Raw genomic sequence first — 13,131 nt, 5'->3', positions numbered from 1 at the left:
TGTATTCTGATGTATCTGTGGAAGCCATGTAGGTGGAGGAGTGGTGATACACTTTTAAAAACCAAAGCAGAAAACAAGTCTTGGATTCAAATGACATTAAGAAATGACCATATAAATCAAGCTTAAACACCCAAAAAAATGCTTAATGATTGCATTTACAGGTCTAAATAAGAAACTATAGTACTAACATTTTATTACTGTCTATCTGACCAGATGGTGATATGTGTGACATGGTAAAGGATATCAGAGAGTCTGAATTGAGAGGAAACACAATAGTGATGAAGGTTACTTTCATGTTGTGGGTAAATGGCTAGTGAGGATATGATCCTAAAACTAAATTGTTAGAAATCATTAATGGGCTGGCAACAGACATTTCGTTGAACTCTTGAGTTGCTCTTGACTGCTGTGTAGGACCTGAATCGGTGTTACTAAGCGAGATTTTGTAACTCTTGACCAGAAAGCAACAGCAGCCCATACAGTTGTGTATTCTAAAAATGGTGAGGACCATTAAAATGAAAATGTTTGCTAAGAAGCATCTAAAGATTAGTCTAACGAGTAAACTCCTTGATTGCAGTGTGAAGTGAATGCAAAAGCACTTAACAAAAAAAAAAGTTTAGGAAGGTCAAAGGGAAGCGAGCATGGCTAAACAGCAGTGTAACAGTGGGTATTAAAAGCAAGAAGGTGTTCTTCAAAAAACATAACCTGTGTCTGAGGAAGGTAGATGCAGGTCAGTAAAAGACTTTTTTTTGGAATAATTTGCTAGAGGCATAAAAATTAATTATAAAACTAGTGCATTGTCAAGGTGAAGGGGCAGTCAGAGAAGACAAGGCCATGGGTGAAGAACAACAACAACAACATTTCTATATCTGCATTCACAGAAGAGCTTGGAAAGGTTCCTAAACTGTTTTTTACAGAGCAGAAAGAGTTTTCTCAGTGCAAATCACAATTTCTAAGCAAGAGAAGGTGTTACAGAATGAATCATGAGAACAACATGGTATTCACTCAACGGTTTTAAAGGAACTTGGAAATCAAGTGAGTGAGCAAATGATTGCTCTAACTGGCAGTATCCTGCTTAAAAGTGTTTTTTTGTGAGAGGCTTGGTTGGTAGGGAATGAATTTTAATCCTTGATATTCCCCTTGATTCACATTTCATCTGCTTGACTCTTCTGCTGGGTGAGTCAATAGAAATTATAATTGAGAATAGTTACTAGATATGTAGATAAGTATAATACACTAGGGGAGAGTGAAGATTGTGTTTGTAAAGGAGAAGCATGCCTCTGCTGAAGTTCTTTTGAAGCATCAACAATCATGCAAACAAGGGAATATTTCAAAAGAAAAATTAACTTACTTGTTAAAATTCAGTGTTCCTTGGATAATCATAGACAACATGGGAGATGTATTTAGAGTTGGGATGTGTATGATAGGTGATACGCATGAATTTAGGTGAATAATAGGTGATAGTTTGTATGTGTTGACGTAATAGAAATACAAAACTTTGTAGTGGAGGATGCATACTGATTTGGGTTTGGGTTTTTTTTGACTGTGAATAGGAATATGATGTTTTGATTTTTTTATAGGACCTCAAATTTCTTATTTGGCTTAATTGCTGCCTTACTAACTCTATCAATTCAAGAAAGCTTGAGAAGTATTTTATTAGTTTCCATGTTGTAAGGCACTGTGAAATAAATAATGGTATTGATGTAATATTGACTTCTTTATGCTTTTTAAATAAACATTGCTGTGAGTAGGCTTCAAAGCTTGTTTTAGTTACAGTGTTCACAGGTTTCAGAAGGATTATTTGGTTTACTTGCTGTTGATATTTTTTAAAGTAATCTTTGCAGCCAAGACCTGTATAACTATGTAAAAATTATTTATAATTATGCCTCTGCAGAATGTTACTGGTGGTAGGTGTATTTGTGGAACTAAAGGTTTCTGAATGTACTTTTTCTGTAAATATATTTTGAAAAGGATCTGGGGTTGTTTAGCCTGGAGAAGAGGAGGCTCAGAGGTGACCTTATTGCAGTCTACAGCTACCTGAAGGGAGGTTGTAGTGGAGTGGGAGTTGGCCTCTTCTCCCAGGCAACTAGCGATAGGACAAGAGGGCACAGCCTCAAGCTTTGCCAGGGGGTGTTCAGGTTGGACATTAGGAAGCATTTCTTCTCAGAAAGGGTCGTTAGACATTGGAATGGGCTGCCCAGGGAGGTGGTTGAGTCACCATCTCTGGATGCGTTTAAGAAAAGACTGGACATGGCAGTTAGTGCCATGGTCTAGTTGACAGGGTGGTGTCAGGGCAATGGTTGGACTTGATGATCCCTGAGGTCTCTTCCAACCTGATAGATGCTGTGATTCTGTGATAAATGTCAGTAAAAACAGGGTAACTGTGGGTTTATCTTATACTCCTTTATTTTGATCACTCTGTTCATTTTTAATAAGAAAGTACTACTTTTAGTTAAAGTACCCTTTTAATAAAAAAGTACTAATCTTAGATACTCATAGACTTAATTCTTTCATGTGTTTGTTTGTTTTTTTTTTTTTAAGGAAACTCTGAGCTGAAAGATAAAGAGGACCAGTTTGGAAGAACTCCACTTATGTACTGTGTATTGGCTGACAGGCTGGACTGTGCAGAGGCATTGCTGAAGGCTGGAGCAGATGTTAATAGAGCTGATCGTAGCCGAAGAACCGCTCTCCATCTTGCTGCACAAAAGGTAATTACATTAAAAGTGCTCTGCCGTTGTATAAACTTGCAGCATTCAGAACTGGTATAAAGGAGGTTTTCTTGTATTGAGTAAGCATGTTGTATCTTTAGAGGCTTTCATTATTTTAGAAGCAAATAATGCTATGAGGGTTTTTTTGGCCCATCTCAAAGTAAATCTTTGGAGGGCTATTTTTTATTTTGTGATGTTTTTACTCGGTGTATTTGTAGCTATCTGCAGAGACAGTATAATTCATTGCTGTTTTAAGAACTTGTACTTTCTAGGAAAAATAGTCCGTCCTTGTCTATTTTGGGATAGCCAGTTCTAAGTAAAAACTAACTTTTGTACACTCTGATACTCCTTGAGATGTTACCATTAATTTCAGTGGATATAATGCCATGTACTCTTAATTATTAATGCCGTGTCTGAGAATTTCAAGGGTATGGAATACCAAATCATTTCCAGGACTAGGAATGAAATGTCTGTTTTCCCTTCTACAATTTCAGTCAATAATACTGTCCAATTACATTGTCTCACTGAAGAAGTGCTGAAGTATGCAACAATAAAATAAAAAGTAATTTAAAGTGTAAATTTTGAGTGTGTTTAGAGCTGGGGGGTGTGTCCACAGTTACAGGAGAATGAGCAAACTGCTGACAGAAACAAAAAACAAAGGTGGGTTGGCTAGCTAACCAAGAAGGTTGAGTTCATCAACTATAAAAAAGACTCCACAGAGAAGATTAGAAACTCGAACTGAAAGGAATAGCTCTTTATTTACAATTTTACCTTTTATAGTATGTTTAAAACTGTAACTGCTCAAAAGTTAAAGTTGTTCTGGCTACGTAAGCTGGGTCTTTTGGTACCAGTTAGAGTGCCTGACATGATTTTTGTAGCAAACCATTTCTATGTATAACAACTTGTCTTCTGTTCATAATCATCCACATTGTTCAGATGTTTTATATACTTTTTAATATATTCAGCATTTTATTTTGTTTTATTTTAGTTAGGTTTACATAAAGGTAGCTATAGCATGGTCACAGTATTTAGTAAGGAGGGATATATGCAATTGAATAGAGAACCGTTTGGGAAGATTGTAAGATGACGTCGTTCAGTTACACTTGCATGGGAGTCCATAAGGACTCTGTGGTCTGTGTTACTGCATCCCGTATTGGGAATTAAGTGTTCATTTAATATTTTAAATTTACAAATTCCTTAGGTAAAAATGTTAACTATTAAAAACTGGTGTGAATGCATTCTGGAAGTGTGTACAGTAATGCACTACATTACTTGACTACCATTGTAATTAGTTACAGTAGGTTACAGTTGGGTTGAAATAGGCTAATTCATCTATTTGGTTACATACCACAACACCCTGATGAAATATTTCAGTCATCATCATAACCTTATCTTTAGTGTACCAGGGCTAACTTCATATTTCTAAGTGATCACCTTATTCTGAATGTTGTTTCAAAGATAGGTATTTTGTGAACATAACAATGTCAAAGAAAGACTTAAAAAATTGCTGTAAGATACTATACTTGCCTGGTGTTTAAACATGCTTTAGATTTTATGACCTGATAGGCACATGAACATTTTAATCATATTAAAAGCTTAATTTTAAAAATTACATTTTTCCCCAGGTTTTTAAAATACATTTTTGCATATTAAAACAATATAAATTCTTGTTTAAATCTTTGGCTGTATATTCATATTGTGGATATTTGCACTGCAGCTATTCAAGGCAAGAGATATTTTGCCTTGACATAATATCCATTAACTGCATGTGCTCTCCATTTCCTTTATGTCCTGCTGCAATCATGAAAGGGTGGTTTGTACTATGTGATACTTGGACCATCTTAGATGTGTTTTCAGTTGACAGTGCAGCTGAAAAAAAAAAAGTACTGTCTTTACCACGTGCTGTTTTAGCAGAAGATTCTACACAGTCACCCACTTGTTGTGTAAGGTACTAGATAGATGTGATTCACCCCACGTAAGTGCTTGTGCTGTCGTAGTGCTGGGGTGGCAAAAAGTGGTCAGGAGACAGCCCTTGCAGCTGCTTTGCATTTGGCTGAGTGCTTAGCTGTCCTGTAAAACTGCATTCTGTGCCTTCTGAGCAGTTACTTACTATTGATGTCAGCTTACGAAATTTATCATTTGATGTGTGTAAAATTTTGTCTTCAGTCTTACTAACATTTTAAGATCTGCATTTTTATCATGAATGCCTTCTGCCAAATATATACAATTAAAATTCAAACCAACTTCATGTTCCATGCAGCTTGGGCTGTTTAAATAATGTTTTGCATTCTTCTTACTCCTCTCTGATACTTTCGGTTTATGTTCTTCTCTAACATAAGGGCTAATTTTTATTTTTTTTTCCTCAAAGTAAAAAAAATTTTCCTCAGTAACCAAGACTGAAAGTTGGCTTTCAGACAGAAAAAGAAAAATGCCATGAGATAACCCGTTTCCAAAGTTTTATTGTAAGTGCTGGTTAATCATGAATCTACGTATTTACCAGAACCACTTTATCGTTTTTTTGTGTTCAAGCTTGTAAGTCAGTTGGTCTGGCTGTACTTCTTCAAAACAGGTTACATGACTTCCTAAATCTCCATTCATTTGTAGCCACAGAATGACAGTGCTTGGAAATTTCAGATTCCTAAATTGCACTTGAGTTGCATCCTAATTTTCGTTTTCTTTGGAGAGAAAAGTTAAGATTAATACACAGACCTCTACATGCCACCAGTGAAGAGGCAGGAAAGAGAATCACTTTCACTTTTTACCTATATTGAAACCCTTGGAACTGAAAGAACATGGAAAGCATGGGTCAGTCTGCCTAGCTATGCTATCAGAAATATTTTTGACAGAGATTATGAACAGCATTTAATATCAAGTGCGGAAATTTTGATACTGAGATCTGTTTACTCTGGGGAAGTAACAATCTCTATGAATTCCCCAAGCACAGCCTTTTGTGTTAACAAGGATAGAAAAAAAAATTCAATGGTTTTGTTGTTAGATGCTAATAATATGCGCTTAAAATAATCTATCAGGATGCTTAACTGTCAGGAGGATATTAATTTTGTTTTCAAGAAGATTAATACCACCCTAGTGGAAAAATGTGGCTTTCATTATTTAGAAGCATTAAATATTCTGTAGGTTATATTAATTCTTCGCTGACACTGTTATTGATAAATAACAGTGCATCCAGGATGCAGTTAGGAATTCTGTGTAAAGTAGGAGGGTGTATTTTAATGCTCTTAATTGTAACTTTTCTTAAACTAGAAAAAATGGTTATTTCTGTATACTCACCAGTAACCATACAGGTAAAGAAGGAGGTAAGAAAAGACAGCCTGTGGAAGGATAAGGCACGGCAGAAATGTAGAAGGTAGTCTTTAGTTCACTGATTTTATGAAAGCTTGTTCCCAAGTCTTATCTAATGAGTACAGTCAGGGTAGTCCAAGAGCCAAGAGCCCCAAAGTGGAATGTTATTTCCCCTTTCTTGTCCAAGTAAAAGATGTTTGTATTAAAAGCTGCTGAATAAAACTTGCCTGGGAGCAAGCTTAACACATTTTTCCCTCACTACCTTTTTCAAGATGTATTTCCTAGAGCTATGGTCTTTCAAATAATTCATAAGGCATTATTTGAACCGCATAAAAGAGCATGTGCACTTCTAACTTTCTTTCCGAATCTATATCACAAAAATAAATAGTCATGGTGCCTTTCAGAGATGATGGTGGTCAGTTCATGTTCTTTTTTACCTAGGCTGGTAATCTTTTGTGATGTTCCCTCTTAAGTGAGTGTTCATAATGAGTAATATTCGTTCTGTGCATAGGGGTTCATGAAATATGAATGAGCTTTACATTCAGTCTGTCATACTTTCATGTGAACATACAATTTAACTAAATGTGAAAAATCTGAACAAACCAAGGTGTGAAACAGGAATGTTGACCAACCAGCCAGAAGAGATGATTTTTTTACATGCAGGACTATAGTTTCCTCTGCGTTTAATTAAACCACAGACAATAACTGTGATACAAATGTTTTCTTTACTTTCCCGAACAAAGGGTTCTCTCTCGTGAACGCAGCCTGAAGACGCTCAAGGGCAGAAGGCACAGTTCCTTGTATGTGATTTGTATGCGTTGTGTTACAGATAAGCTGATCTAGCTACCAAAGGGCTGGTCTTGCCCATGGCCTTTTCCTTGACCTCTTTTCACAACTGCAGAACTGCTCACTCTTCAGTGAGTCAACAGAAAATGAACTCTACAAAATAATGATTCATTTTCTGCCTGTTTAGCATTAAATTCCTCATGCTCCCAAATGCTTTTCCCTATTGGTTGTGCTGATGCTACTGTTGATCTGTGCTGTAAGCCCAACTGAAATGGTTAAAAATAACTACAGGAAAAGTTTAGGAAGAAAAAACTCACATTGTTAGAGAGATCTGATTTACAGTATGGTCCCCCAGAAAGTTGTGCTGTCACCACTGAGGAAGAATAATAAAGCAGACAGAGACTGTGCCGGGCTGGAGCTTCCTAAATGAACCCTGACATCATGAAAAATATTCTTGAAACCTTCGGTAAGAATTTAGCAGCGTTCCATTTGAGTTGAGGGAGGACAAGGGAATCCTTTTGAAGGTTTTTTTGTGTGATAAATAGCAGCTATGGCTTTCTTTCAGGATCTTGTATGTCTCTCTAATTCTGGTACAGACTGTTCTTTAGGTTTCATTAATACTTCCATTTGCCTCTGCGTTAACCTGTCTTGATTTAGTGATCAGTGAGCAAAATGTTGAAGTGTGAAATGGTGATCTTGAAATCAAAGTATTGGTCTCTTCTTGTGAAACTCAGCATTCCAACATGGGTCCGGGGCATCTTAAATTTCACTGTTTCTCCACTGAAATGTGCAGGATGGCTTGGAATATGTTCGTACACAAAAAAGAATACAAGATAGAAGCATCTTGTGGAGACCAGTGTTAGGTAAGCTCTTTTGCATGTAGCTAGAGAGAGAAATGATTGGTCTCAAAATGTTCTGGGAAATCAAGCAACACTAGATATTAGGAGAATGATCAGAACACTGCCTTGTATATTCTTCAACTTCAGAAATTCTGTATCTTCATTCATTAGTGCATCACAGATATGAAGGAGAGGGAAGGCTTTCTGAGTCAGTTATAGTCAATGTTACAGAGCAGCATAATTGAAGCGGACTGGAGTCCAGGCTCCTGTGGGTACTTTAGCTTTCTGTAAAAGCTTGGCAATACTTTTCTTGGTATGGAGAGCTTGATTTGGGCATTACTTTGCAAGACTAATATGTGATTCTGTATTTTCAGGCAATGTATTTTCAGCTTTCACACTTTGTCATTCCTTGTAACAAGATAAGAGCATGTGCATTGTTGATTGCTCATTAAGTGTTAAGCCCCTGTTGTGATAACCAGCAATCGTCTGTCTCTACTGTCCAACTGTGGGTTAAAATCCGGTCAGTTCTCTTGTCTGCAGAAGAGAAAACTGTAGAAATACTGTTCTACAAGTCAGGTTTCACTTGCACAGCAGTTATTAAGGTATCTGAATTTGATTTCTGACTGGTTTTATGTTAGTATAAAATCACAGTTTAAGACAAGGTTATGCAAAGTTACAGAGTAGCTAAAGATCAGACTCTGTCTCTATACAGACTGCGCTGATAAATATGGTATGAATGTCTGTAGGCTATGGCACATGTAAAATTGACTCTTTTAAATTATTTTAGTAACTGTTGGTTGCTAAACTTGCTTATTCTTATAAACTATGTTTGAAAATATTGCTTGCAATTTGTAACTACCTCCCTGAATATACCTACTTTGCAGCAGTCATTTTGAGCATCAAAGGAATTATCACATGGCTAAATAAAAAACATAGTGTCTGTCATTGTCTTTGGATAGGACTGGATTGTGGAAGAGAACAAATGAAGCTGGCTGAGGCACTAAAATGCATTATACTATAAATATCTGACAGGTTTGCTCTATAGCCTGCTGTAGACAGAATATTTCTATCTATCTACTTCACTCATAATTTCAAAATACTACTTTTCCACATTTATTATAGAAGAAGTGAAAGCTTAAGGTGGCTGGGGGAGATTTAAGGAGGGGGGTTGCAGCAGGAGCACTTGTGGCATATTTAGATAACTACTACATAGCAGAGTATATTTGTGTGGAAAGGGATGGACAAAGTGTAGTGCCTTCTCTTTTACATGTCGATGAAGTGGTGATCTCTGGTTGCCTGGGGCAGCCGTCATTGTAGCATCCATATTTTGAAGGATTTTGTTTTAATTGTGAGTGTTACAAACCTAATTTAAAAATAGAACAAAGAATAAATACATCTAAGGTTTTTGTGAAGATGAACAGATTAACTCTTGCTATGTGTAAAGGATGTTCAGATATGATTCTCAGGGAGGCATGTCTCCTGGGACATGACTTGAAAAACGTAGCGGTATATCATTTCTGATTATGACCTGTAATGGTGGGGAAAAGATTCAGACTTATCAAGCATAGAGATCATAAACCAAATATTATAAATAAATATTGCAGAAGAAAACTCAGGAATAATAATGGGGGAGCCAACTCATTGGGTTAGTAAGTCTAATACTTACACAAAGACATTTACAGATTTTTCTGATATGATTAGAAATGAAGAAGAATAGTAATTTTTCTTCGCTCCTTGGCACCAACTAGTCCTCTAGTATAACTTTTTTTAGCCATCACAGTTAAAGGTTTAAAAAAAAAAAAAAAGAAAAGCTCTTAAAATAATAAAAAGGGGAAAAAAGACCAAATGAGAATACTTCTAATGAACTAGGTAAAACCAGATTGCAAGAGTGGTATGTATTCCTTTCCTGTGTAAACAAGGTATGTGTTAAAAAGAATTAGAATGTGCTAAATAATCACCAAATTGTTTTGGTTGGAAAGGACCTTTAAGATCATCAAGTCCAACCATTAATCTGGCACTGCCAAGTCCACCACTAAACCATGTCCCTAAGCACCACATCTACATGTCTTTTAAACACCTCCAGGGATGGTGACCCCACCACTGCCCTGGGCAGCCTGTTCCGATGCTTGACAACCCTTTCAGTGAAGAAATTTTTCCGGATATCCAATCTAAACCTCCCCTGGTGCAACTTGAGGCCATTTCCTCTCATCCTATCACTTCTCACTTGGGAGAAGAGACCAACACCCTCCTCGCTACAGCCTCCTTTCAGGTAGTTGTAGAGAGCAATAAGGTCTCCCCTCAGCCTCCTTTTCTCCAGACTAAACCACCCCAGTTCCTTCAGCCGCTCCTCATAAGACTTGTGCTCCAGACCCTTCACCAGCTTTGTTGCCCTTTGGCCTCGCTCCAGCACCTCAGTGTCTTCCTTGTAGCAGTGAATATAACCTGGGATAAGTAGGACGTTTATGATATAAACAACGAGGGAATATGTCATGCTGGAACACCTGAGCAGCTCCCGGGAGCACCGCGGCCGCCCCGTGCCGGTGGGGGCAGAACGGGCGGCTGCGGGAGCGGGAGCGCGGGGCGGGCGCTCCTCTTCCCGCGGCGGCGTGGCGGGCTGGGCCGGGCGCGCCGCTAGGGGTCTCTGCTGCGGCGCGGGCCCGCGTGAGGAGCTGGGGCGGGGCAGGGCGTGAGGGGCGGGGGGGATGCGGCTGTTGGCCGGGACACTGCGGTGTGTGGAAGTGGGGATGTGTCTCCTCTTTGCAGTGATTTATTCTATTTGGAGTGCATTTTAAAACAGTATAGTAATAATTTAAATTTGTTCCTAGAAATATTATATGCGATTTCAACTTTTCGGGTTTTTTTTACCAGTTTGCTTGAGTTTTGTGAGATCCAACTTACCTGAATGTCCTGTAGGTTCAGTTTTTCTTTGGGCAATAGTAATGTTAAGGGATCTGTTTGCCAAGCTATTCATTTAAATATCTATATTTTGTGATATTACTGTACTGAAATGCCTGTCTTTTAAAGAGTTTAATCATCTGTGTCTGATTGAAACTATTAATAATTAGGTGTTCATGCCCAAGAGTGTTTTGTAAACCTAAGAAGTTAAAACAGTCTGAGGACAAATACTACACAATTTTATTTTTATTTTTTTTCCAAATAAATCTTTTTACAGTGTTTAGATTTTTTAAATAGTATTATGTTCCACTTGCATGTAGTTTCCTATATCTGTACAACATATATGTTACACAGGAACATTTTCCTCAGTTAAACTGTAGATTTTTCCAAAGTAGAATAGCAGATATTCATGTCTCATGTCTTCTTTAACTAAGGAAGCTTTTATTGTATTTAAGTTTTAATGTAATTTGATTTACTGTTAATTTATTGTCAGTAAATAATTTCAGAAGCATAGGAATCCCTTGCTAGAAAATACATTCTTTTTGGCATAGTTGAGAAATTGACTAATTAATTATGGCAGGGCAGTACTAATTGCTTTTTTAACTGTTTCAAGAACATGTGTATTTTTACTCACATTTTATTCTTGTGATTGCATGATCTTAACAATGTTCCTGTGGTTGTGGTGTTTTATTTTGGTTTGTTTTTTTTTTTTTTAATGTTCTCTTCCTGTCGTTTGTTGTATTAAACAGCCCCAGTTCAGGGACTGTGCCTCTGGTCTCACTGTTAATGTTTTTGGATAGTACCACAGTACAAATAATAAATGTTGCTGATGTTGCTGCTTTTCAGTTTGCCTTAGAGTGATGTGACTTGTGAGGTCCTGTGTTACTAGATACTGCACATTGTCCTAGAAACAGACTTCTTTTTTTGTTGAGAAAGAATTGAAGAAAATTTATAAAGATAAATTCAAATGAGGTATTCCTGGCTTATATCACTCCACTAGAAAGAAAGGAAAATTTTGTAGATATTAAATGGAATAACAGCCATAACATCTGTCTGTCATGTAGCTCGGAATTGGGATTCCTTTTTTAATGATGCAAATCCTTGCCTGATAAGAACGCTACCCAGCTCAAGCTTGGTTTTCTGGGGTTAATTTTCCCAGAGTTTCTGCCTGGGCTTGAGGAGAGCTCTGTACAAAGGGAGTCAGTACAGCCTAGTGGAGGGCAGAGTCATGAGCATTTGCATGTCTGGAATGTTTTTATTGACAAACGGTAGTCTGCTATTGACATTTGTGTCCCTTGATGATACTTCTATCCTAGCTTATCTTTGCTGGTCAAATGCCTTAATTGTTCTGGCCTTTAATTCAGTCAAAGTTGGAGCACGAGTGGAAGAGAAAAGAGAAGGAACAGGTCTAACGGAGCATCAAGCTTGAGCTGTGAAGCTGCTGGCAACGATCAACCTGTCATAATGTTATGATTTGTTCATTTTTATACCATTTATTAGCCTTTACTTGTTGTGCCATTTGGCCTCCAGGGCAGATAAAGTGCTGTCTAATTTGGTAGGTTTGCTTCTGTCAGAGTGGCCTCGACAGAGAAGGTGTTAGCTGTAGTGACAAATAATCAATAGCTGTCGTTGTCATGAGGAACGTGAGTAGTTGGGCCTTTCATCTGGAGGATTAGAGGTCTAATTGGATTGAGAATAGGGAGGGTGGGCTGTTGGGTAACCCTGTCAGCTATGTTAAGCTGTCAAATGTCAGCCTTCCTGAAAGGGAGAAGGGATGGTTAGCTTTCAGAAACAAGGAAGAAGACATATGAAAGCTTTTTAAAAAGTAATAGATAGAAAAGTAGAATAGGCTAATGTACACTTTAACCCCTTCTTGTTTAATTATATATCTCTCCAGTTAATGAGGATGCGTGGTGTGTGCTCTCTCTGTATCTCGCTCTCTCTCTCACACACATGCGCACACGCACAGAGACAGACAGAATTTGTGTGAAACAGATTTGGCAGCATGATACCAAATAGGACTGGTTCTATGTCTTGAACAAAAGCCAGTTAGCTACTTAAATGGGGAGTTCTCCTGCCACTCCCCTCTCTTCTACACCACTTATTAATGGCCATTTGGATTCATGACAGCGTATTTACTGGTGGTCTGCTGTAAATGCTGCCAAACCCTTCCTTAATCTCAAATTTATCTTTGTAGGTTAGTACAATGCTCTTGAGTATTTCAGAAGAAGAATCTGGAACGTAGTATCTGTTATCATGCTTCAATGGCTAATGTGTCAGAAATCGTGCTTCTTTTCCCCTTTCAGATAGTCTGCCATGCTCCCAAAGACCCATCTTTGTGTGAGAGTCTGGATTCATGGGTCTTGAATAATTTTTGCTTTTGCAACTAATTCTCTGACAGGTATTGTACCTCTTGTCATTTCTAGCCTAGGCTTTATCAGAACTAAACTTGTAACTTTTCTCATAATCCAGTTCTCTGCCACATCTTTCCTTCTCTGTTTTGGTTCACTGCTTCCTCAACTCTCACTTTATGATCTTGGTATTTAGTTTTGAGTCTGTATAATCTGATTTAATCACATGTAACCTTCTGGTGTAAGCTATAGGAA

General features: G+C 37.7%; 1 protein-coding gene across 3 annotated transcripts in view; it reads left to right on the top strand.

Annotated features, from left to right (window-relative positions):
- Window positions 1-13,131, top strand: part of INVS (inversin) — a 100,343-nt gene that overhangs the window by 13,772 nt on the left and 73,440 nt on the right. For all 3 annotated transcript variants that reach the window (XM_068396127.1, XM_068396128.1, XM_068396129.1), the window contains exon 3: window positions 2,539-2,705. In XM_068396127.1, the coding sequence (XP_068252228.1) occupies window positions 2,539-2,705 (167 nt within the window). The remainder of the gene's footprint in view (window positions 1-2,538; window positions 2,706-13,131) is intronic.

The sequence above is a fragment of the Nyctibius grandis genome, chromosome 3, assembly GCF_013368605.1.
Source record: "Nyctibius grandis isolate bNycGra1 chromosome 3, bNycGra1.pri, whole genome shotgun sequence".
In the NCBI taxonomy this organism is placed as follows: Eukaryota; Metazoa; Chordata; class Aves; order Nyctibiiformes; family Nyctibiidae; genus Nyctibius; species Nyctibius grandis.
The sequence above is the reverse complement of the archived record's forward strand: the minus strand, read 5'-3'. Positions and strand labels throughout refer to the sequence as shown.